The following is a 27,760-nucleotide window of genomic DNA, read 5'->3' as shown; positions in this document are numbered from 1 at the left end:
CTAGTACTATCTTTAACGGGAATGTTTATGGAATCTTACAAACTGCGATTATAAAAACAAGGCGCCTGGAGGAAAATAAGTGATCAGCTAGAAAATAATGTGCACGAAGTGAAAAAGGCAATGGAATCTTCGTGGATATCTTTTTACTGCAGGTACAGCTCTCTCTGGAAATTTTAACAACTCGAAATCTGTAGCTGTAACTGGCAAAAAATTATGACAGCCCACACTCCAATTCCGCTTTAAGGTCAGACATTAACACCGTCCAATCAGTCTGCTCCCTACGTTTTAAAAGAGAAGTCGTCCTCCAGTGTCATTTCTTCTTCGACTTCTTATTCTGATGGTCAGAAGCGTCTTGCAATAAAATAAATGCTGCACATTCGACGACTGCTAAATCCCCTCATAATAGGCCGGTGAAACATATTAAAACACTACTTGATAACAATAATAAAATGGGGGTAACCTCGACAAGTTATCAGAGCCAACTGTGATTCACCATCGCCGAAGCCTTTAGTCCCGACCCCTTCGTTCGGTGAGGATGACAGGCCGATCGCCAATGCAGTGGTGACGAATGTTCGGCCGAATTAATTGGCTGTCGTGCGCTTGCCTCCATTGCGCTACCGTGTGCGCGCCTTTAGACGGTAGAGTCAGGTACCCTCTCGTCGAAAAGGGACGCGTCGGGCTTGCTTTGCAGAGCGGCGCGCACAGCTGTCGGGATTCGGCGAAGCGAGTCCGGAGTGTCGCCGTTGGCGGCGCCGGGGCCGGGGTCAGCGCATGCAAATGTCGGTGAACCGGGCCATTGTGGCGGGCAGCACTGCGCCGCGGGAGGCCGCGCGAGAACCGGGCGCCCGTCTGCTGACCGTTATGGCGCGGCCCTCGCTTCCGGTTAACCAGCTTTCTCCGCGCGACGTCACTGCGTATTACTCCGGAGTTATAATCGTGCAGAAACCAGGCGCAGTTCTATAAGGGGTGAGGGGAGGGAAGTAGCCATAGCGGTCATGACACCTGCTAGCTCCCAAATGAATGTATTACTAAAAGGGGTACACGAAAGACCACATGGTCAGTACGATACTGCAATCTTCGCCAAAATCGCCTTAGACACCATATCTGCAGAAGAGACATCTAAAGAAGATATCGAAATCTTGACTGTAGAGATACAATCCTGTATAGTGACGTATCTGTAAGCCACCGAACAACGAGTTCAGATTCAATCAATCATCCAACTTCGGGTTAGGTGGCGCAGTGGTTAGACACTGGACTCGCATTCGGGAGGACGACGGTTCAATCCCGCGTCCGGCCATCGTGATTTAGGTTTTCCGTGATTTCCCTAAATCGCCCCAGGCAAATGCCGGGATGGTTCCTTTGAAAGGGCACGGCCGACTTCCTTCCCTGTCCTTCCCTAATCCGCTGAGACCGATGACCTCGCTGTCTGGTCTCCTCCCCCAAACAACCCAACCCCAACCAACTTCGGGTTACAGCCAACGAAATTAGTAATGGGCAATGTCAACTGCTCAGCCTGGAGTACAGACACACAGAAAACAGCGGAGAGGACCTAGAAACCTGGACAGACTCTTAACAGCAGTAGGTGGTACTGCGGATACATTCCTGATAACATCTTCATCAGCAAACACATTGCGCATCAAACCAGGAAGGATGTGCGAGAACCGCTCCCATGTACACAACATCGAACAATACAGGGTGACTCAAAAAGAATACCACAACTTTAAAAATGTGTATTTAATGAAAGAAACATAATATAACCTTCTGTTATACATCATTACAAAGAGTATTTAAAAAGGTTTTTTTTTCACTCAAAAACAAGTTCAGAGATGTTCAATATGACCCCCTCCAGACACACGAGCAATATCAACCCGATACTCCAACTCGTTCCACACTCTCTGTAGCATATCAGGCGTAACAGTTTGGATAGCTGCTGTTATTTCTCGTTTCAAATCATCAATGGTGGCTGGGAGAGGTGGCCGAAACACCATATCCTTAACATACCCCCATAAGAAAAAATCGCAGGGGGTTAGATCAGGGCTTCTTGGCGGCCAGTGATGAAGTTCTCTGTCACGGGCTGCCTGGCGGCCGATCCATCGCCTCGGGTAGTTGACGTTCAGGTAGTTACGGACAGATAAGTGCCAATGTGGTGGCGCTCCATCCTGCTGAAATATGAATTGTTGTGCTTCTTGTTCGAGCTGAGGGAACAGCCAATTCTCTAACATCTCCAGATACTGTAGTCCAGTTACAGTAGCACCTTCGAAGAAAAAGGGACCAAAGACTTTATTGGCTGAAATGGCGAACAAATGTACAACTAAATGAAACTTTATAGCTCCCTTAATTCGCCGACAGATAGTGCTTAGCTCTGCCTTTTGTCGTTGCAGAGTTTTAAAGTTGTGGTATTCTTTTTGAATCACCCTGTATAATATGTCTGGTAGAAGCAGCTGTTAAACCAGAAACCACCCGTGCAGAACCTGGACGCGAGCCCCGAAAAATGCGACACATTTATTGAATTAGTTAAAACTGTCTCATGCAATAACAACGTATATACCTGACCTCGATGTAAACTCAAAGGTTCTCCTGGAACATTACCAACAGCTCCTTGAGGGAAACCCATTTGCAGAAGTAATAAGTGCGGCGAAAGAAGAACTCCTCCAGGCCATATCAGACTCAAGAAGAGAGAAATGGTGTAACTTAATGACAAGCCTAGACATGAAGCAGAATAGCCGAAAGGCGTGGCAGTTTCTTAAAAACATCGATAATGACCCCCAATCAACACTCAAAATTCATATAAGGTAACACCAAATCAAATAGTACATCAGCTCCTACTCAGCGGCAAAATCAACAGCAAACATGCAAGAAAGAACCTGCAGAGATTCACTCAAGAAGAAGACCATCTAGGCACTCCCTTTACCCTGGAAGAATTAGGAGACTCCATTTCTCTCATGAAGAATAGTAAAGTTGCTGGGCTAGATGATCTACGCCCAGAGCAAATAAAAATGTTGTGACCCGCTACCAGACGATGGTTATTAGCTATGACGAACAAACGCGTCTTTGAAATGAACACCCCCAAGATCGGACGGAAGGCAAAGATAGTAGTCATAGCAAAACCTGGAAAGAGCGCCACAGATCCCAAAAAATTTCGGCCTATCTCCCTTCTCTCCCAGCTCTATAAAATCCTTGAAAGAATGATCCTCAATCGCATCTCCTCTCATGTAGACCAGAATATTGCTAAAGAGCAAGCAGGTTTCCTCCCTGGGAGGTCATGCTGTAGACAAATTTTAAACCTCCCACAGCACATACTAGATGGCTACGGACGGAAAAAAATCACATGTGCAGCTTTTATCGACCTTACAGCCGCGTATGACACCATTAACCATAATAAGTTAATATCAAAAATATATAACGCCACGAAGGATTACCAAGAGGCGCAATTCATCCAGTGCCTGCTGCAGAAAGCAGGCTGCAGAACAGACGGTACTTTGTTACGCTGCAGACAACGAGGAGCTGATGGCGGACCCAGAAAAATGGACTACCCCAAGGTAGCGCCCTTGCCCCACTGATGTACAAAATCTGCACCAATGACCAGCCGATTAGTACAGATGCTCGCTTCTTCACTTACGCAGATGATACAGCCATTACTGCTCAGGGCGAAACATTTGAAGAGGTGGAAAAAAACTGACAGCAATGCTTGAGAATCTAGCTATTACGGGGATAACCACCTCGAGCCAAACCTAGCAAAAACCCAGATCTGCCCTTTTCACCTACGTAGTAGAGAGGCCAGAAGAAAACTCAGCATAACCTGGAGCGGACAGCACCTCTCGCATTGCGACACACCTAAGTATCTTGGAGTCAAACTCGGCCGCGCTCTCACCTTCGAGGATCACTGTTTGGACACAAAGATGAAACTGAGTGCCAGGAACATCAACCGCAAGCTTACAAATAGTAGATAGGGAGCACAACCCACAGTTCTCCGTACGTCAGCTCTGGCGTTATGTTTCTGCGCTGTGGAGTACTTGACACATGTGTGGCAAAATCCACCAAGGAAAACAAGTGAATATGGCTCTGAATGAGACAGGACGCATCATAATAGGCTGCCTCCTCGCAACTCCCACAAACCAGCTGTACCAAGTTATGGGCATGGCCCCTCCAGACATCAGAAGGAGAACAGCTGCAGAAATCGAGAAACAAAAACAAGAAACAGATCCCAGGCATCCAATGCTTGGATACTACCTCCACCCTAAAAGACTTAAATCAAGGAAGAGTTTTCTACGAACAACTGATCCAACCACTTTACCGCCTAAAGCACGACGAAAAGAACTGTGGCGAAACTCGGAACCAGGTAGAGCAGGGATTAGCTCCAGGGAAGAACCTAGAGCTGGCTTCGAACTTTCATACACGACCTGGAAAGCCGTGAGTAGATTAAGAACGAGTGTATCACGATGCAAAGTAAACCTGAAGAAATGGGGCTGTATCAGTACAAACGAGCTCTGCGAATGCGGAGAACTGCAAGACACCTACTAGTCTGCAGCAAATTGGACGAACCTTGCACGATACAGGACCTACTAAGAGCAAATGACAAGGCCGTACAAGCTCCAACGTACTGGGCTTCGCATGGGATATGGAATTGTAATCCCAGACAGAATCCAACCAGCTCTTTTAAATAAACATTTTTTTCTGTGTTTTTGTATTTTACTTCATTTAACCTTCACTTCTCTCACTACCATGTATAGCATTGCTTTATGTTTTCTCTTTATCGTAATCTAAAAGATTTTGTAAAAATGATATCTTGGATACGATAAGTATATAAGTAAATACTAAACGCATTTAGATTTTTGCATACACTGAGGTTACAAAAGTCATGGAGTACGTCCTAATAACGTGTCGGACCTCCTTTTTTCCGGCGTAGTGCAGCATCTCGACGTGGTTTGATCTCATCAAGTCGTCGGAAGACCCCTGCAGAAATATTGATCAGTGCTGCCTCCATAGCCGCCCGTAATTGCGAAAGTGTTCCCGATGCAGCATGTTTATCGTTTATCAATTATGTTCTTTGGTATTCATGTCACAGAGCTCGTTTGTACTGATAGCCCCATTTCATCAGGTTTGCTTTGCATCGTCATACACCCGTTTTTAATCTATTATGTTCGATGGGATTCATGTCATGCGATGTGGGTGGCCAAAACATTCGTCGAATTACTCAGAATGTTCTTCAAATCAATCGCGAACAATTGTGGCCCAGTGACACTGTGCTTAGTCACCCGTACAAATCCTACCGTTGTTTGTTGCAAATGATCTGAAAGCAGCCGAAAATAACAATTTCCAGTTAACTATTGATTCAGTTGGATCATTCCATGTAAACACAGCCAACAGCCATTATGGAGCCACAATCAAGTTGTACAGCGCCTTGTCGACAACTTGGGTCCATGCCTTCGTGGAGTGTGCACGACACTCGAAACCTACCTTCAGCTCTTACCAACTGAAATCACGCTTCACCTGGACAGGCCACAGTTTTCCAGTCGTCTAAGGTCTAATCGATTTGGTCACGGGCCCAGGAGAGGCGTTGCAGGAGACGTGCTGTTAGCAAAGGCGATCGCGTCGGTCGTCTGCTGCCAGAGCACATTGACACCACATTTCGCCCCAGTCTCCTAGCAGATACATTCGTCGTACATGCCACATTGATTTCTGCTTTTACTTCACTCAGTGTTGCTTTGCCTGTTAGCACTGACAACTCTGCGCAAACGCCGTTGTTCTCGGTCGTAAAGTCAAGGACGTCGGCCACTGCGTTGCCCGTGGTCTGGAATTTTATATTCTCGGCACACTCTTGACACTGTGGATCTTGGAATACTGACGCCCCTAACGATTTTTGAAATGGAATGTACCGTGCGCTAAGCTCCAGCTGCCAGTCCGAGTCATACTGAAGGATCATGTAAATACACTCCTGGAAATTGAAATACGAACACCGTGAATTCATTGTCCCAGGAAGGGGAAACTTCATTGACACATTCCTGGGGTCAGATACATCACATGATCACACTGACAGAACCACAGGCACATAGACACAGGCAACAGAGCATGCACAATGTCGGCACTAGTACAGTGTATATCCACCTTTCGCAGCAATGCAGGTTGCTATTCTCCCATGGAGACGATCGTAGAGATGCTGGATGTAGTCCTGTGGAACGGCTTGCCATGCCATTTCCACCTGGCGCCTCAGTTGGACCAGCGTTCGTGCTGGACGTGCAGACCGCGTGAGACGACGCTTCATCCAGTCCCAAACATGCTCAATGGGGGACAGATCCGGAGATCTTGCTGGCCAGGGTAGTTGACTTACACCTTCTAGAGCACGTTGGGTGGCACGGGATACATGCGGACGTGCATTGTCCTGTTGGAACAGCAAGTTCCCTTGCCGGTCTAGGAATGGTAGAACGATGGGTTCGATGACGGTTTGGATGTACCGTGCTCTATTCAGTGTCCCCTCGACGATCACCAGTGGTGTACGGCCAGTGTAGGAGATCGCTCCCCACACCATGATGCCGGGTGTTGGCCCTGTGTCCCTCGGTCGTATGCAGTCCTGATTGTGGCGCTCACCTGCACGGCGCCAAACACGCATACGACCATCATTGGCACCAAGGCAGAAGCGACTCTCATCGCTGAAGACGACACGTCTCCATTCGTCCCTCCATTCACGCCTGTCGCGACACCACTGGAGGCGGGCTGCACGATGTTGGGGCGTGAGCGGAAGACGGCCTAACGGTGTACGGGACCGTAGCCCAGCTTCATGGAGACGGTTGCGAATGGTCCTCGCCGATACCCCAGGAGCAACAGTGTCCCTAATTTGCTGGGAAGTGGCGGTGCGGTCCCCTACGGCACTGCGTAGGATCCTACGGTCTTGGCGTGTATCCGTGCGTCGCTGCGGTCCGGTCCCAGGTCGACGGGCACGTGCACCTTCCGCCGACCACTGGCGACAACATCGATGTACTGTGGAGACCTCACGCCCCACGTGTTGAGCAATTCGGCGGTACGTCCACCCGGCCTCCCACATGCCCACTATACGCCCTCGCTCAAAGTCCGTCAACTGCACATACGGTTCACGTCCACGCTGTCGCGGCATGCTACCAGTGTTAAAGACTGCGATGGAGCTCCGTATGCCACGGCAAACTGGCTGACACTGACGGCGGCGGTGCACAAATGCTGCGCAGCTAGCGCCATTCGACGGCCAACACCGCGGTTCCTGGTGTGTCCGCTGTGCCGTGCGTGTGATCATTGCTTGTACTGCCCTCTCGCAGTGTCTGGAGCAAGTATGGTGGGTCTGACACACCGGTGTCAATGTGTTCTTTTTTCCATTTCCAGGAGTGTATATTCTACAAACGTGTACTCAACCATGTTGCTCCAACACTCAAAGATAGGTGGATGAAGCTCGAACTATGTCAGAGAGGTAGGAGAGATCCGATGTAAGCAACTCCTCCCCCCCCCCTCCCCAATCATGACTACGTTGTTACATACCCACCTAGCAAACATGTTTTCAAACGGCTGCAGCACGGAAACGGAACGTTTCTGAATATGGGTTCCAATTCAAAATTCAGTCCCTTCTAGAAGTCCTAGAAGTCTGTAAGATAGATTTCAGAGCATCCTGTGTTAACAATTTCATACCGGGCGTCGTGGCCTAATTGTTGTAGGAGTAGACTCTGTCCTGGGGGTCCTCAGACTTCATCTTCGACTAACAGTTTTGTATATTTTACTGTCATTATTATTATTAGAATCTTATGCATCTGTGGCACGTTAAAAGTGGGCGTGACAAGTACTATTTGGGAGGGGTGCGCTTTAGGTAGAATCTCATGACATGCCACGCTACAGAATGCAGACTTTCAGAACGTATTCAATATTGTGAATGACACAATGCGTGGCATAGGAAGTATGGTGCATGTTACCGAGCATACAACAATACAATGCCGACGACCGATGAACTTCATAATCATTGCATTAGACACAGCTTTTAAAAAGCTGTGGCGAGTGTCAGCAACCAGGTTGGGCAACAAACCGTTGGGCGACAAACCGTTCAACAACAACATGAACCAACAGGTTCCTATCAACGCAGTGTGTCAATATATAGGAAGAAATCTGCAGCAGATACACGAACGCCTCTTACCTCTAAACGGAGTTCCTTCCCAGGAACACCCAGCCACAATAAACCTGCAGCTGCGAATTACACTAATAGACAAGTTCGTAGTAATGAAACCTGAAATACTTCTCACGACTTTTCTTTTCAGTGCTGTCAAACCACTTCCATTCTAAGCCATTGCCTTAACTATGTAAGTTCAAGAAATGATAATAAAAGTTTTTGAAAACAAGATGAAGCATATGTGATTTGGGGAAGAGTGACCTAATTCACTTCGTGTAAACAAATACAGGGTGATTTTTACACCGTGTACAAATTGTACTGCTGATCGATGAGAGGATGTGGAACAAAAAAGGTGTAATGAACTTATGTCCGGAAGTGCATGGCTTCCATGCTAGAGACCATTTATTCAGTCATACATTGTTACAGAGGCTATGCTCTAATATTCACTTTACCACGCAGCCACATGGTTTCTCCGTAGAGGGTGGTGCTTTTCCTCATACATCATGCCCTAGCGCCCTCTCCTGCCATAGTAATTGGTAATGCTGTGTCCGATTCACTCCTCTTGCTGGCTCACCTTGTAATGGAAGTCATACGGCATTGTACACAATGGTTCCAAATTCTAATGGAGAACTTGCTGACTTGGCGTTTACTTACTGAAAGGCAAATGGCAACGGGCGGCAGGCAGCAAAGTTGTATCAGGAGACCTATCCTCACCAACAACAACCACAGCATTCAATATTTGCAACAGTGTTTCGTCGTTTGTCTGAGACAGGGTCGTTTCAGGAAGTAGGAAATCACGAAGGATGTTCCCGAAATGTTCGGACACCAGACTTGGAGTAAAACGTAATCAACACTGTGGAAGATGACGGTCGTGTCAGTACCAGGCAGTTGACCCGCCCGTACATAGTAAGCCAGACGACCGTGTGGAACATTCTCCATGACAGTTGTTACTACACTTATCACTTACAGCGTGTGCAGGGATTACTGGCGATAGACTTTCCACACTGGGGGCAGTTTCTTCACTAGGCCACCAAGATTCCGGGGTCTATGTCATCTATTCACAGATGCGGCCATCTTTACGAGGAGTGGTGCATTCAATTTTCGCAGTAGGCATCTGTGGGACAGTACGTAGAACTCCCATGGTAGTGTGACAGCGAATCATTAGCGTCGGTGCAGCCGGAATGTATCAGCCGGGATAATTGCTGAGCGTATTTTGGAAACAGTCCTTCTTCCACGCCACCTATTAGGCCGGAACTATCAGCGTTTCTTGCGGGTGATTACTCCTCTCCTGCCGGATGAAAGGCCATTGATAATTCGAAGAGTTATGTAGCTGCTACATGATGCGCTCCAGCCCACTTCGCCGTTAACGTCCCGACGCATCTCAATCGTGTCTTCCCTTGTCGACGGATCGGACGAGGGTTTTCATTTGCATGGCCTGCTCGTTCACCGAATCTCAACCCGTGAGATTTCTGGTTATGGGCCATCTCAAAAGTATCGTGTATGCAGAGCCCATTCCAGATGTGGAGACACTGCAGCAGCGTATTCATGCTGCCTTTGACACTGTTCGGACGCGCCTATCCGATGTGAGACAGAGCTTGCTACAGCGCGTACACACATGCGTTGAGGCACATGGAAACCATTTTCAACACATACTGTAACTGTGGCTGCATGGTACAGCGTGTATTAAGCCACAGTCTCTGTAGCAGTGTATGGCTGAATAAATGATCTCTAGCATGGAAACCATGCATTTCCGGACATAAGTTCATTAGATCTTTTTTTGTTCCGTATCTTCTCATAGATCAGTCCCTAGAGTTTGTGCACGGCGGAAAAATCGTACTGTATAACAGACCTTAAGCTACAAAAGTAGCTACACTCCTACGTAGAGAATGTCAAAAACAACGTATAAATAGAAACCAATTGAGCTATCCACGCACAACAAACGACTAGCTCTCAGTGTTTCACTTCTGCCCGTACCCGTCTACAGAACTTGACAGAAGGTTACCAGAATAGTTTGCTGGACTTGCACTCCTTGAAGAAAGGATACTGAGGAGAAATTGCATAGTCACAGCAAGACTGAACGTTTCAGTCTGCAGTCCAACGTGTTTAGATGCTGCCTACAAGATTGACACTGTGCGCTAAAGCGGGACTCTAACCCTGAAACCTTGTCTTTCGACTGAGATGTCCGAGCACATCACATTGGCTATAAAATGCAAGGCTCTGTGTTCGAGTCTCACGCGGGCACATATTTTTAATGTTCCAGGAAGTTTTTATTCAGAATACTCTCTTCTGCAGAAAGATAAATTCGTACTGGCGTGTGTAAGGATTTCAGAAAAGAAATATAGAACATAGTTGTAAATGGAAAGTGTAGAAAGTGATGCACCAGTTTTATACTTACCAAAATTTGTCGAGACTTTCATTATACATCGAGTATTAGAGGATTAAGCTTTTTTTCCATTACCCATCATCAAAACCTGTATGAGGTATGGCCCCTGTGGAGTGGAATCTGGAAAAAATTGTCATGCATTAAATATATACTGGGACCGACTGCCATTCCTCACGAAGTCGTCACGTTTTGCACTTTTTTTTCATGAGTTTCAATCACGGTATCGTGAGTTTAAATTGTTGCTTTGGAGTCCTTTTCTTGACCCATGTCACTTTTATCTGTAAATTTTGAAAACATTCTTAGACTTCGGAGTCTGCTGGCCAACTGTTGCTGCTAAAGTTTCTTTACAGATTTGTCGAAGCGTCGATGCAATTTGTATCTCTCTAAGTATAGGAATGTACGAATCTCATGTAAATACTGACCACAAGATATCGGTTGCCATTTGTAGTACTCGAAGCAACGAGTTGTAAACGAATTTCTTCGTTGGAAACACATCTGCATCTACATTGACACTCCGTTATCCACGCTACGGTGCGAGGCGGGGGGTACCCTGTACCGCTACTAGTCATTCCCTTTCCCGCTTTACTCACAGACAGAGTGAGGGCAAAATGACTATCTATATGCTTTCGTATGAGCCCCAGTTTCCTGCATCTTATCTTCGAGGTCCTTCCATGAAATGTACGTAGGCGGTAGCAGAATCGTTCTGCAGTCAGCCTCAAATGTCGGTTCTCTAACTTTTCTCAGGAGAGTTCTTCGGAAAGAATGTCGCCTTCCATCCAGGGATTCCCATTTGAGTTTCCGAAGTATCTCCATAACGTTTGCGTGTTGTATGAAGCTACCAGCAACAAATCTAGCAGCCCGCCTCTGAATTGCTTCGACATCTTCCTTCTATCCGACCTGGCATAGATCCCAAACTCTCGAGCAGTACTCAAGAATAGGTCGCACTGCCTTTACAGATTAACCACACTTTCCTACAATTCTCCCAATGAATCGAAGTCGCCCTTTCGCATGAAGTCTCTTCTGAGTTCAAAAGTGCTACCAGCAGTCCAGCTAGCAAATTGTTTGTGTGTAGCGAGTTAAAACAACGATGTGCAGTGAGTGGTCGAGCGTCTCCTCATGAACGATACGTTTCTTTAGTCAATTCTAAGAGGTGCTTGAAGCGGTGTAAACAGCGACAGCATTGGACATTGTGTGATTGGAAACGTGTGCATTGGGGTTATGAATCACGCTATACGTGATGGATGCGTTTGGCTTTGGCGGATGCCTTGAGAACGAACCTGCCAGTGTATGAGACCTGGAGGAGGTGGTTTTACAATATAGGGGTGTTTTTTGTGGTTAGGGTGTCGTCCTGCGATTGTGCTTAACAAAACGGTAACTGCGGAAGGATATGAATACATTTTACAGTTTTGTGTACTGCGTACAGCAGAGGAACAGTTCGGGGACTGATTGAGTGTATCAGCCTGAGAGTGCACCCTGTCATAAAGACGAGTCCTTTAGGCAAAGGTTTTTGGACATTATCTTTCCTGAAATGCACTAGCCTGTTCAGCGTCTCGACCTGAAACTAAAGAAACACCGTTGGTACGAAGTAGAACGTGTACTTCGCTCCAGACCACAGCTTCCAACATAACTGCCCTCTCTGGCTGCCATTCAACCACAGAAATTTAGGCATCTCATTGGAAGTGTCAAAGCAGAGTTCAAGCTACCATAAAGGCGAAGGGTAGGCACACCCCATTTTAATGTTCCCTAATAGGTGCCTGGATACTTTTGAGTAGGCGTTGTATATACAGCTTTAAAACCTAGCTACGCCACCATCGGACATACCATTCTGAATGTCTGTGCAATACCTTATGAAGCTTGATTAAAAGAAACGTTATTGTGTGAGCGAATTGAAAACCTGTTTACCATTGATAATTCTGTTTAAGGGCATCGCTGTAGCGTATAAGCAACGTAGGGCAACTCCGATGCGGGTATATAAGCACCGACATGTAGGCAAGGAATCTGTGTGGTATTTGTGTTTTTCCGTGAACAATGGAAACGTTATTATCAAATGGGTCCAAACAAGACCAGCGTGCTGTTTTTGTTTTCTTAGCTGCCGTAGGACAAACACCGGTAGACATCCATCAGAGAAGGAACAATGTGCGTGGGACAGCAGGTCTGTCGAGAATCACAGTTGTGGAATGGTGCCCCAAGTTCCGTGCTGGTCGCGATTTGACTCAGTCGATCTGGTTGGTCAAATTACAGGGGCCCTTTGCTTGCTGATGTCAAGGGACCTGATGTCTCCATCATTAGGAGACGTTACTGAACAACGTTGGAGAAATTATGGCGTGCAATTAAGACGAACCATGTGGGAAAACTACAAAGGGATGCTTCTGCTTCATCTACACCTACATGATTACTCTGCAATTCACGATTAACAGCCTGGCAGAAGGTTCATCGAACTACCTTTAAGCTACTTCTCTACTGTTCCCCTCTCGAACAGCGCGTGGGAAAAACGAACACTTACATCTTTCTGTGAGAGCTCCGATTTCTCTTCTTCCACTATGTTGATCATTTCTCCCTATGTAGGTGGGCGTCAACAAAATACATTCTGAGGAGGAAGTTCGTGATTGAAATTTCATAAAAAGCTCCTGCTGCAGGGAAAAACGCCTTTGTTTTAATGACTGTCACCCCAATTCATGCATCATATCCGTGACACACTCTCCCCTATTTTGCCTTTCTTTGAACTTTTTCTATATGCTCCGTCAATCCTACATGATGCGGATCTCACACTGCACAGCAGTACTCCAAAAGAGGGCCGACAACTGTAGTATAAGCAGTCTTTTTAGTAGATCTGTCACATTTTTTTTCTGCCAATAAATCGTAGTCTTTAGTTTGCTTTCCCCACAACATTATCTATGAGTTGGTTCTGATTTAAGTTATTTGTAACTGTTATTCCTTAAATATTTAGCTGAGTTTACAGTCTTTAGAGCTGTGTGATTTTCGTGTAACTGATATTTCTCGGATTCTTTTTAGTGCTCATATTGATGATTCACATTTTTCATGACTTAGATTCAGTACCACTTATTGCACCATACAGAGATCTTGTGCAAATCACTTTGCATTTCGTTTTGAACATCTGATGACTTTACTTGATGGTAAATGACAACATCATCTGCAAACAATCTAAGATGGCTGTTCAAATTATGTCCTATATCGTTTATGTAAATCAGGAACAACAGAGGGCCTATAAGATTTGGCCAAACGACAGACTTTACATCTGCTTTACTCTATGACTTTCCATCAGTTATTACGAATTGACACTTTTCCGACAGGAAATCACGAATCGAGGCACATAACAGAGACGATACTCCATAGGTACGCAATTTTGTTAGAAGTCTCTTGTTGTAACCGGTGTCAAAAGCCTTCTGGAAATTTAAAAATATGGAATCAATTTGACATCCACGGTCAATAGCACTCATTACTTTGTGAGAATAAAGAGCTAGTTGTGTTTTACAAGAACGATTTTTTTTTCTAAGTCCATATTGGCTGTTTGTTAATAAATCGTTTTTTTCATGGTGATTCATAATGTCCGATGCAGTATATTTATGCTAAGGCACTTCCCCATACCGCAAATGTCGTAACTTAGAAGTTATGCCAACTCAAGTAGGAGAAAATTGTTCAAATGGCTCTGAGCACTATGGGACTTAACATCTGAAGTCATCAGTCCCCTAGAACTTAGAATTACTTAAACCTAATTAACCTAAGAACATCACACAAATCCATGCCCGAGGCAGGATTCGAACCTGCGACCGTAGCGGTCGCGCTGTTCCAGACTGAAGTGCCTACAACCGCTTGGCCACACCGGCCGGGTCAAGTGAGAGACACTCTAGGTACCGCTCTGTAGTCCTGACGTTTCCCCATGAGCCTTCGGTTCCTTAAAAACGGCCTTGAAGGGTCGACGGTTCACATAGTTCACATAGTCCACGTAGTAGGACACGAGGCTTCACCAAAGGGTACCGTCAACCTAGTACCAAAGGGTACCGTCAACCTAGCGCGTCGATGGGATGACTGCCTCAGTGCTCAAGGCGATTTAACCTGATTGGCGTACCGATTCCGGACTGTACAGCCTTCGAACGGAAACTTTTTCTCACCCCATATTGAGAGATCACGCAGATAAGGTTGCATAGCATTTGGCGTTGTAATCACAGTCCGTTCATCTAACATATAGTACAGCAACATTATTGGCTTGCACCCAGATATAGGTGAAGGTTTCCCTAAATTATGCTCGGAAGTTTTGTTCAACTAGGTCATAGCATATATATCGCATTTAGTCCTCCGGTTTATGGTTTATTCCATAATGACATCGTCGTCGACAAGATTCTATTCTTCATACCTTTCCAGTGATCCTTTAAGTGCAAATAAGGCATGTGGCTGTAATAGCTTGCTTCTGCGCTCTTAATTCTAAACTGTGATTTGCACATCTTCCTAAATTTTTCACAGACGGGGTACTTTAGCAGTTACAGCTGGCCGTCATCGTATTTTGTGCAGCTGTATTTAGAACTGACAGTACCTCACCTGTTTCTCAATATCTCGTTATTTCGTTGCAACAATAGCATCATATTCACAGATTTCATTACGTATCTTTCCCATAAATACATCTGAGGTTACTTATATCCTGTTTTATTGTACGTTATCGTTGTCTCCTTCTGCGCCTTATCTTCCTGTCCCTAGAATGAGTTGTACCAGCACGTCAGCGCTGGTGAGAGTGTTTACAGAATTTCACCCATTTCGTGGCAAGTTCTTTTTATTTCAAAAGGCAAAGCAGCGTGCGGGTTGCCGGTTGAACGACTCCATTGTCACGCTCTGCAACGCTTATTGTGATGCGGAAGCCGCAAGGCCGGATGGGCGGGTTCGCCTATTGTCGGCCGTTTTGGGCACGGGGAGCATTTCCCACACACGTCCCCTGGCCACTGGCCACTGGCCCGCCGAAATTGTTTCCCCGCAGCGCCGTAAAGTCGACTGCACGGGTACTGCTAGCTCACCTCCCTCCAACGGGCGGCTATCCTGCAGCACATTTGTTTCACAGACTAAAGGCGTTGAGATCACAGAAGCGTTCAGTGCGAGGACCAACCTGTCGTACTCCATCGTTACTTATGTGGACAGTGCCAAATAAACCGTCCTAGAAAAAATGATGACCTGAAAGAATATAAGTACCAGCGGAAAAATGCGCCTATCGGAGTTCAGAAAAAAGCCAATACGCTCCTGTTTAAAAGACTCCGACCAAACAGTGGTCCCGGTCTCAGTGGCCGAGCGTTTCTAGGCGCTTCAGTCCGGAACCGCGCTGCTGCTACGGTCGCAGGTTCGAATCCTGCCTCGGGCATGGGTGTGTGTGATGTCCTTAGGTTAGTTAAGTTTAAGTAGTTCTAAGTCTAGGGGACTGATGACCTCAGTGCTTAGAGGCATGTTTCGAACAGTGGGGTACCAGCTGTCTCATTCTACCTTCACCAACACCTTTAAAAATTTTCCCAAAAATTTGGCTTGAGAACATATTTGCGTTCCTTGTAACATGAAGCTCACCTCTCATTCCCCTACCGGGCAACTCGCTCACGCCCACTAGTCCATCGCTGTAAGTCGCCCATACCCATCTACTCCCTCTTACCCATTCTCGCTCACTCATTCTGTCGAACTGGTCGTTATTATCTGTCTGTATCTCTCTGTCATTGTCTCCTGTCTCACAGATAACTCCATATGTTGTACATTGACGTAAAGTTATTATTTTTACGTTAAAACGTTTTCCGTGAACCATCTAGGTAGCCGAATCAGCTGGCGGAATAGTTAAGCACATCCGGCCAGGGGTCTTCCCGCCATCTCTAATAAAAAATAATGAGTATATACATATATAGTCATGTTCAGAAGAAAGAAGAACACCTCAAACGATTACAGATAGGACGTTCATATTCACAGGACACGAAAATTAGTATATTCTGCAGAAATGGCTAACATTCGAAAAATGTCGGCCCGCGACTTCGAAGTCAACATCGATATTTTTTGAGTCATCAGTCTTCCGCCTGTTTGATGCGGCCCGCCACAAATTCCTCTCCTGTGCCAACCTCTTCAACTCAGAGTAGCACTTGTAACCTACGTCCTCAATTATGTCCTGCATATATTCCAATCTCTGTCTTCCTCTATAATTTTTGCCCTTTAGTTTCCTCTAGAGCCATGGAAGTCATTTCCACAAGTCTTAATAGACGTCCCATTACTCTGCTCCTTCTCCTTGTCAGTGTTTTCTACATATTACTTTCCTCTCCGATTCTGCAAGGAACCTCCTCATTCCTTCCCTTATCAGTTCACAAAATTTTCAACATTCGTCTGTACTACCACATCTCAAATGTTTCGATTCTCGCCTGTTCCGATTTTCTCACCATACAATACTGTGTTCCTAACGTACGTTCTCGGAAATTTCTTCCTCAAATTAAGGCCTATGTTTGATACTAGAAGACTTCTCTCGGCCAGGAATGCCCTTTTTCTCAGTGCTAGTCTGCTTTTGATGTCCTCCTTTCTCCGTCCGTCATTGCTTGTTTTGCTGCCTAGGTAATAGAATTCCTTTACTTCATCTGCTTCATGACCATTTCTTTCTGTTTTCATTTCTGCTACTTTTCATTACTTTCTTCTTTCTTCGATTTACTCTCAATCCATATTCTGTACTCATTAGAGTGTTCATTCCATTCAACAGATCACGTAATTATTCTTCACTTTCACTCAGGACAGCAATATCATCAGCGAATCGTATCACTAATATCCTTTCACCTTGAATTTTAATTCCATTCCTGAACCTTTCTTTTATTTCCATCATTGCTTCATCGCAGATTGAACAGTAGGGGTGCACAACTACATGTCTTACATCGTTTTCAATCCGAGCACTACGTCCTTGGTTGTGCATTCTTATTGTTACCTCTTGACCCTTGTACATGTTGTGTATTACCCCTATTTTTCTCAGAATTTCGAACATCTCGCGCCATTTTACATTGTCGAAAATTTTTTCCAGGTTTTCTTTAGTCTTGATTCAATTATCAACCGCAACGTCAGAATTGTCTCTCGGAGTGTCTTTAGCTTTTCTACAGCCACACTGATCGTCATCTAACACATCCGTAATTTTCTTTTCCATTATTCTGCATATTATTCTTGTAAGAAACTTGGATACATGAGCTGTTAAGCTGATTGTGCGATAATTCTCGCACTTGTCGTCTCTTGCAGTTGGTTGGTTGGTTTTTTGGGGGAAGAGACCAAACAGCGAGGTCATCGGTCTCATCGGATTAGGGAAGGACAGGGAAGGAAGTCGGCCGTGCCCTTTCAGAGGAACCATCCCAGCATTTGCCTGGAGCGATTTAGGGAAATCACGGAAAACCTAAATCAGGATGGCCGGACGCGAGATTGAACCGTCGTCCTCCCGAATGCGAGTCCAGTGTGCTAACCACTGCGCCACCTCGCTCGGTTCTCTTGCAGTCTTCGGAACTTTGTGGAAGATATTTTTTCGAAAGTCAGAAATTCTGATGGAATGTTAATAATCCCTCGTGCCTTATTTTACCTTAAGTCCTCAAAAGCTCTCTTACATTCTGGTTCTAATATTGAATCCCCTATCTCTTCTAAATCGACTCCTGTTTCTTCTTCTATCGCATCAAACAAATCTTCCGCCTCATAGTGGCCTTCAGTGTACTCTTTCCACCTATCCGCTCTCTCCTCTGCAGTTAATGATACCATCCTTGCTTTTAATTTCACCGAAGGTTATTTTGAGTTTCCTATATGCTGAGTCAGTCCTTTCGACAATAATTTCTTTTTCGATTTCTTCACATTTTTTCTTCATTTTCATCTTAGATTCCCTCCACTTCCTATTCATTTAATTCCTCAGCGACTTGTATGTCTGCATTTCTGAATTTCCCTGAACATTTTTGTACTTCCTTCTTTCAACGATGAGCTGAAGTATTTCTTCGGTTACCCGTGGTTTCTTTTAAACTTCTGTGATTGTCCTTTTAGAGATGTCCATTCCTCTTCAACTGTACTGCCTACTGAACTATTTCTTATTATTGTATTATAACTTCAGAGAACATCAAGGGTATCTCATTATTCCTTAGCACTGCCTTATCCCACTTCTTTATGTATCGAGTCTTCCTGACTAATCTCTTAAACAGCCTACTCTTCATCACTACTGTATTATGATATGGGTCTATAGCTGCTCCAGGCTATGCCCTACAATCCAGTATCTGATTTCGGAATCTCTGTCTGACCATGATGTAATCTAACTGAAATCTTCCTGTATCACCTGGCTTTTTCCAAGTATACCTCCTCCTCGTTGTCGCTATAAATCGAAGGTAATGGATCAATGCGACTAGATCAGATGTGCAGGATGCCTCGCAAATGTATGAGTGAACCGTACCGTCAGATAAGTGGGTATGAAAGAGGGCGCACTATTGGCATGAGAGAAAGTGATGCATCCACCCTAGAAACTGCTGCAGGTGTGGGACGCAGTGTTTCGGCAGTGGAATGGGTGAGTGCGAACGGTTGAGAGAAGGTCGTAGAACACGACGAGATAGGTCAGGTCACATATCACCCCCTCCACCCCCCGCCCCCTCCAAAAAAATTGACTCCTTATTCGAATGGCATTGCAGGACAGATCTGCGTCCTTCTCGGCTCTGCCGCAACTATGGAACAGTGTAACACATCTTACACTATCAGGGTGTTAGCCTGTCGCCGTTTACTACGGCAAGGGCTATGGGCACGTCGACCTCATCTCCGCCTACCTTTGAGGAATGTGCACAGATGTGCTAGACGGCAGTGTTGTACGGTACGACGTCACTGGCGGCAAGAATGGGATCAGACGGTGTTTCCGGACAAATCCAGGTTCTGTATTTTTTATTTTTTTAAAATAATGACCGCATTTTGGTTCGCCGCAGACAGAGGGAACGACATCACAGTGATTGCATTCGCATAAGACATTCGCGTAAGACATGCGCCCACTGCTATTGGGTATAGCCACACATCACAGTTGATACGTGTCCATGGCCTGTGACCATGTGACCTACGTGAATGACATCCTGCAACCCGTACCCACGCCCTTTCTGCGCAACGCGCCAGACACCATTTTTCAGCAAGGCAATGCACGATCGCATGTTGCACGAACACGTGCCTTCTTGGTGTTACAGGATGTCAGTCTTTTGCCCTGGCCGCCCTTGTCGCCAATCGAAAATATGTGGGTTATGATGAAATTACAGGTGCAACGTTGTGACCCAATATCAACCACCACAGACGAACTTTGGAACAAGGTGAATGCAGCATGGATGGCTATGCCACAGGATCGCCATTCGCGCCTTTTGCGCGTCGTTATTATCGCGCATGAAACAAGTCATCAGACTCCTGGCAGAAGCTGTACGTACTAGGCAACAGGACACCTGCAGAAACGAGGTGACTGAAATGCTTATTATTTCTATGAACATACTGATGTACATGTGCTGTGAATATGAACTTCCTGTCTCCAGTCGTTGCAGCCGGCCGCGGTGGTCGAGCGGTTCTAGGCGCTTCAGTCCGGAACCGTACGACTGCTACGGTCGCAGGTCCGTATCCTGCCTCGGGCATGGATGTGTGTGATGTGCTTAGGTTAGTTGGGTTTAAGTAGTTCTAAGTTCTAGGGGACTGATGACCTCAGATGTAAAGTCCCATAGTGCTTTGAGCCATTTGAACCATTTCTTTGAGAAAAGTCATGCAACGTTCACACAGAAGCGATCTCCCCGAAGTAGAAGACGACGAAGAAAGAGAACAAAATTGTTAGCTTCGTCGCTTTCGATGCGGGAGGATGTCAGTTCGAATCCCAGTACCTCATCAGAATTTTTCCGTGTTAAGGAGGTCGGGTACTGAGGTCTTGTGATGCCAAATGAGGATCTCCTTGAATAAAGAAGTAGCGCCATCACCAGGTTTCATCGAGTTTCACCTAGTGACAGTAACAGCTGGAGGGATTGGCGACATGCTAATCACATGTCCCACATTAATAGACCGCTCCTTGGACTGTCTTATAATCAACTGTCGGCCAGTCGCAACAGGTCTAAGGCCTAATCCGTGAAAGGCGTTTAGTCTACTTTACGTTTTATATATTTTTACTATAATTAACAATTAATTATTATCAATTAAACATTTTATTTATACTCCCTGACAAAAACTTAAAACATTTTGTGTACACTCACTGAAAAAAGAAGTGTTGTACTCAGAAGACGTGGTCGGATGTCAGTGTAACTTCGTACACTTTGCCAGGAAACAGTTTTCCAAAAATACAGAATATACGTTAACTAAAAATAAATTGGGTGCTAATGGGTTAAATCCGTTGTATCCTCTCGTGAGGCAAGTTGGCCCTGAACGGTTGTAACTGATCCTTGGTATCCTAGACGCTGGGACCAAGACAGCGTAGTTTTCTGTGACAAGTACAAGGGCCACCAGAGAGCATTGCTGTTGTTCGTGTTTAGTTTTTTTGCCAGGCCTGATAGAGAATACAAGAACCGTGAACAGCGTCAGTGGTTGAATGATAAGTGTGTAGGATGTGGCAATGTCGCGTGCTCATGTGAGGCAGCGTTAATAGCACTTGATAAAGCCTGGGGCATTCGAGTGTGGCAGTAGCCAGATGTCGAACTGCGTAGGAACGAGACGGCAAACATAGTCAATGCCAAATGTTCTGGTCTACCACATCTGGCCACCACAACTGAAGCTCGCTGTATCGTGCGCCACCATGATGTCTTCATATCTCCTCATTTCATCTGAAAGCATGTAACTCAATCCGTGCCACATTCTGTCTCATCCCATACATAAGGTTGGAAGCTAGCAGCAGTCAGACTAAGAAATTACCGTCCCATACCTGCCGTTAACACCGCATCACAAACGGCTGCGTTTACGAGTGGTGCCATGGCCGGAGAGTTTGGATTGCTAATAAATGTTGTCACTTGCGTTCAGTGGTGAATCACTGTTCTGCACTATCGATAGCGAGTATGGTAGCAACCTGGAGAGAGATCCCATTCTACCAATGTTTTAAAGATGATGCTGTGGGGAGCCATAGAGTATGACTTCAGGTCACGAGTGCCTGCAATTGAGGGAGATCTCGACATACAACGGTACGTCACGTAAATCCTGCCTCCTTCATGCGTTACCTCTCACGGGAAAGTTTTGTGGTGCCATTTATCAACAGGACAACGCTCGTTCATACACATCAATTATCTCTGTGAACTGTCAGCGTGATTTTAAGGAATAACCTTGGCCGACAAGCTCCCCAGATTGGTCGCCGATAGAATACGTGTGGGACCAGCTGGGACGTCAACTCTGCCTCAGTGTCAGCATCGAGATATCAAGGAGCAGTTACAACTGTTGCGGGCCAATTTGCCTCATGAGAGGATAGAACGGATTTAAGGCGTATGTTCCAACCGAATCAGTGCATCCATCAGACCAGAGTGGATGCAAGATCATGCTGATTATCGGCCTCATACTGGCAAGTTATTTGTAAATCACACTAATTTCAGAGCACTGAAGTAAAATTACATACCGTCTTAACCCATGAAGTTTCATTTTGTTTCCCTATTCGCTTCTTGATGCTTTACGCTTTAGTAGGCAGCTTATCTTCTTCGTTATTATTATTATTATCATTAAAACTGCAGGGAGCTGTTGCATGTTAAAAGTTGGTAAGATGCTAAAATACGGCGAGGGTCAATAAGCAACATAACACATTTATTCCCTAAAAGCAAGCTAGTTTTACTTGTATATGATAGATTTCAGCTATCAGTCGTCTTTTTGAAATTTTTTATTGGCAGATCTAGACTTCATCTAGAAACTAGCCATTCTCAATGCACTATCTTTTTGATCAATGCATGTAATGCCTATTGGTGGGGCTTCATCCACAGTTTACTGAGTATTCAAACGGACGACTGATAGATGAAATCTATTATCTACAAGTCAATATAACAGTCGTTGCGTGAAACAACATTCTGAATGCAGGGTAACCTGATGAAGTTGGTTTTATTCAGGATGCCAATGCACGGCATTACTCCCCTCTATTTTGGCTACAAAACCGTATTTTTCACCGTAATCTGCGTTCAATGCGACGATCTTACGCCACGTTCCCGGGAGGGCCTGAATGCCCGCACGATACCACTCTACTGGTCGACATCTCGCTGCATCAGTAACCTCACTACCATCCGTGTACTGCCTCCCTCGCGGTGCATCCTTCATTGGGCCAAACAAATGAGGAAGAACAGGCCAATGAAGTTTGGTGAGCTTCTCTAGTGTACGCAGGCTTGTGTGAGGGCGTGCGCTGTCGTGGAGAAGGAGGAGCTCGTTTGCGTTTTTGTGGTGACGAACACGCTGAAGTTAATTATTCAATTTCCTGAGAGCAGCGTAATACACTTCAGAGATGAACGTTGCACCATGAAGGAGGAAATCAAAGAAATAAAATAACCCTTTTTGAGTTGCAGTAAACCGTCCCCTAGACTTTACCGGCTGAGGATATTGCTTCGAAATTTGTCATCGGAGGAAAGGGGGAGTCTTGCTATCCATGGAATGCCGTTTTCCTTCGTGTTCAAAGGGATGAACCCAAGTTACATCGCCTGTAATGATGTTCGACAAAAATGGTCAAGATCAGCCTCATAAGGTGCAAGCAATTCCACACAGACGGTCCTTCGTTGCTCTTTATGGTCCTCTGTCAGGCAGTGAGGAACCCAACGGACACGCACGTTTGAGTATCCCAACTGGTGCACGAGTGTGTCAGCACAACCAACAGAGACGTCCAGTTGATCAGCTAGGTATTGGACTGTGGTTCGTCGATCACCTCGAATGGGAGTGACTGCAAATTCCAAGATTTGAGGAGTCACAGCTGTGTGCGGCCGGACGGCACGCAGAAGATAGGATAGGCTTGCACGTCTTACAGCGATGACGACAGACGCCTCACCGTGCTTTTCTTCACTGCCAAGTTCAAAAAATTGTAGGATGTCAGGCAAATCCAACACCTTCCATGAAAACACTGACATGATAAGCAAATCCAGTAGTATGTCACATAGCTCCGAATAAATCGTGGCCGGCCGGAGTGGCCGTGCGGTTCTAGGCACTACAGTCTGGAGCCGAGCGACCGCTCCGGTCGCAGGTTCGAATCCTGCCTCGGGCGTGGATGTGTGTGATGTCCTTAGGTTAGTTAGGTTTAATTAGTTCTAAGTTCTGGGCGACTGATGACCTCAGAAGTTAAGTCGCATAGTGCTCGGAGCCATTTTTGAATAAATCGTGACATTAAATTAACCAAAGTAATACGAGTAACGAGTGAGCAAATGGAATACTACAAACTAACACAAGAATGCCTAAATGCATGTCATACCTTCCCACCGTGAGACAGACGCAGTTCCGAGGGGAGAAACGAGAACAGAAGCCGAGAGCAGAACCGTGTTACGCTAGAAGGCCCTACGATAAGGGACGGACACCCACGTCGCCAGCTAACCGCTAGGACCAACCCCCAGCCCATGTTAAAAGCTAGAGCCCTCCAGAAGAACAGTATAGATCTTACGATAACACAAAAAGGGCCACTCCAGCCGCAAGTTTTAGCGTGAGACTTTTTCGCGTCTCTGTTACGTTGCAAATGTTAAAAACATTGCCCCACCACGAAAAGCACAACGTTTCTCATTGGATAGACAGAATTTTTGTAGGCGGAGCTTAACGTTAACATTGAGAGCCTGATTGGTCAGATGAAAACACAGCCAGATAGTTTTTTTTAAACCAGCTTCGGTAAATTGAAGTAAGGAGAAGTTAGGAGAGGAGTTGCTTCGGAGACGGCGAGCTGGATGGAGCTGCGCCGGCCGCCGCCCCCTGACGAACACCGACAAGGTAATGAACGCACGTGATGCCGCATTTCTGAGCGCATAAAGCTTCACTCAGAACTGCAGAAGTCTCATCTGTTACATCCCCTTTTTACGTAATACTAGTGTCGATCGTCAATTGAAGCTCATGGTATTCACATTTACTACATAAGTAAAAATCTGAAACGCGATGATTTTTCAGTTATATAATTATTGAGAAGCCATATCAGCCACTGTAATTTTCGACAAGTTAGATAAGTAATTAAAGATAATTGAGGGTCACTGTAGACCATTTTAATAGTTCTCTCTTTTGTGAAACTTAATTTAAACCTAGATTATAGATGTGATATGGCATAGGTCATCCTTCGATCCATTGTAGAACTTGGAAACCCATTCAGGGAATATTTCTTCACATTTTTGTTGAACACAGTTGGTTTTTACCATCCTGTATTAAAACATTTCCTTTTATCAATAGTGCAATTTATAAACAATGTTTTGTGAGTAGAATAAAATTCCCAATGGTAAACTTAACTGCTTTTTAGAAGTTATTTTACCAGCTAACTAAAAATAGGAAAACCTTGAACCCCTTCCACTAAATTTGGTTAGTATTAAGATTCTTTTACAGGGAGTGCAGTGGAGCTGACGCTGAAATCATTAAGTATTTGATTATATCATCGCTAGTTTCACTGAACTCTTCTGAACTCTACATGTCATGTGTGGTCTGGCGTCTCCTTACCAGCAACAGGTCCCAGGTTCAAACTAGTCAATTTCCTAAAAAACACGCTCAGAGCGTCGTTGCGCGAAAGTGGTAGGGAGACACGACTTAGAACAAACAGAAACCAAGCAGAATGTTAGAAAATGTTCAAATGTGTGTGAAATCTTATGGGACTTCACTGCTATGGTCATCAGTCCCTAAGCTTGCATGCTACTTAACCTAAATTATCCTAAGGACAAACACACACACCCATGCCCGAAGGAGGACTCGAACCTCCGCCGGAACCAGTCGCACAGTCCATGACTGCAGCGCCCTAGGCCGCTCGGCTAATCCCGTGCGGCCACACTGCCAAGTCTTAGTGGATATTCTACAAGCGCCTATGAATATGTGCGATGCTCTGTGTTTCCGGGAAAAGAATGACAGTTCTCTGAAGCCATTAGCGATCCCATTTTGAAGGCTACATACGGCGACGCCACCTACTGGAACTTCATAAACTACGGGTGCTAAAGCGGGAATATTATAGACGCCTCATAACAAATTCTTTATTTTTTTAAACCGTAATTAGCTGAGTAAAAAAGTGTCATCACATATTGAAAGCCCCTCGTATATTTGTGAGTCATGCGGAGGGGAGGGAGGATTGTGGTGTAGAGACATTAAGAAAACATAGATCCGCCCCTTAGAGAAAACAACAACAGTAGCTAGATAGGTAATATAAAAAAAAACAGAATTGTTGGTTTCTGTGACTCCAGAGACTTTGTCTTCGATCCCCAACATTGGCGGAGTTCGTGAGTGGGACAGGATTAGGCTTCATATAACAGACTTCAGCAACAGCCTGGCGAACACAGAGCTCTGCCCTGTACAGAGCGCTGCGGCTGCACCAAGAATCTCGCAGCAAGCAAATACACTGTTGGCCGTTAAAATTGCTACACCACGAAGATGACGTGCTACAGACGCGAAATTTAACAGCCAGGAAGAAGATGCTGTGATATGCAAATAATTAGCTTTTCAGAGCATTCACACAATATTGGCGCCGGTGGCGACATCTACAACGTGCTGATATGAGGAAGTTTCCAACCGATTTCTCATACACAAACAGCAGTTGACCGCCGTTGCCTGGTGAAACGTTGTTGTGATGCCTCGTGTAAGGAGGATAAATGCGTACCATCACGTTTCCGACTTTGATAAAGGTCGGATTGTAGCCTATCGCGATTGCGGTTTATCGTATCGCGACATTGCTGTTCGCGTTGGTCGAGATCCAATGACTGTTAGCAGAATATGGAATCGGTGGGTTCAGGAGGGTAATACGGAACGCCGAGCTGGATCCCAACGGCCTCGTATCACTAGCAGTCTAGATGACAGGCATCTTATCCGCATGGCTGTAACGGATCGTGCAGCCACGTCTCGATCCCTGAGTCTCCATATGGAGAGGTTTGCAAGACAACAAACATCTGCACGAACAGTTCGACGACGTTTACAGCAACATGGACTTTCAGCTCGGAGACCACAGCTACGGTCACCCTTGACGCTGCATCACAGACAGGAGCGCCTGCGATGGTGTACTCAACGACGAACCTGGGTTCACGAATGGTAAAACGTCATTTTTTCGGATGAATCCAACTTCTGTTTACAGCATCATTATGGTCGCATCCGTGTTTGGCGACATCGCGGTGAACGCACATTGGAAGCGTGTATTCGTCATCACCATACTGGCACATCACCCGGCGCAATTTTAGGGGGCGCCATTGGTTACACGTCTCGGTCACCTCTTGTTCGCATTGACGGCACTTTGAACAGTGGACATTACATTTCAGATGTGTTACGACCCGTGGCTCTACCCTTCATTCGATCCCTGCGAAACCCTACATTTCAGAAGGATAATGCACGACCGCATGTTGCAGGTCCTGTACGGTCCTTTCTGGATACAGAAAATGTTCGACTGCTGCCCTGGACAGCACTTTCTCCAGCTCTCTCACCAACTGAAAACGTCTGGTCAATGGTGTCCGAGCAACTGGCTCGTCACAATATGCCAGTCATTACTCTTGATGAACTGTGGTATCGTGTTGAAGCTGCATGGTCAGCTGTACCTGTACAGGCCATCCAAGCTCTGTTTGACTCAATGCCCAAGCGTATCAAGGCCGTTATTACGGCCAGTGGTGGTTGTTCGGGGTACTCATTTCTCAGGATCTATGCAACCAAATTGCATGAAAATGTAATCACATGTCAGTTCTAGCATAATATATTTGTCCAATGAATACCCGTTTATCATCTGCATTTCTTCTTGGTGTAGCAATTTTAATGGCCAGTAGTGTATTTTGAAGGCTACGTTCGGCGACGCCACCTTTTGGAACTTCATAAACTATGGGTGCTGAAGCGGGAATATTAAAGACGCCTCATAAGAAATTATTTATTTTTTAAACTGTAATTAGCTGAAAAAAAAAAGTTTCATCACATATTGAAAGCCCCTCGTATATTTTTGGGCCATGTGGGGGGGCGGGGGATTGGGGTGTAGAGACATAAGAAAACATGGATCCGCGTCTTAGAGAAAACATCATGAACAACAACAACAGTAGACATATAGGTAATATACAAAGATGAGCATTGTTGGTTTCTGTGACTTCACAGACTTTGTCTTCGACCCCCAACATTGGCGTAGTTCGTGAGTGGGACAGGATTAGGATTCATATAACAGACTCCAGCAACAGCCTGGC

The 27,760-nt window shown here is 45.5% G+C and overlaps 1 protein-coding gene across 1 annotated transcript in view; it reads left to right on the top strand.

Moving 5' to 3' along the window:
- Positions 1 to 777: 777 nt before the first annotated feature.
- Positions 778 to 27,760, top strand: part of LOC124805711 (translation initiation factor IF-2-like) — a 164,074-nt gene continuing 137,091 nt past the window's right edge. Inside the window, exon 1 of the mRNA XM_047266281.1 lies at positions 778 to 882. Coding sequence (XP_047122237.1) covers positions 778 to 882 — 105 coding nt within the window. The remainder of the gene's footprint in view (positions 883 to 27,760) is intronic.

Source organism: Schistocerca piceifrons, chromosome 7, assembly GCF_021461385.2.
Source record: "Schistocerca piceifrons isolate TAMUIC-IGC-003096 chromosome 7, iqSchPice1.1, whole genome shotgun sequence".
NCBI classification, from domain to species: Eukaryota; Metazoa; Arthropoda; class Insecta; order Orthoptera; family Acrididae; genus Schistocerca; species Schistocerca piceifrons.
The sequence above is the reverse complement of the archived record's forward strand: the minus strand, read 5'-3'. Positions and strand labels throughout refer to the sequence as shown.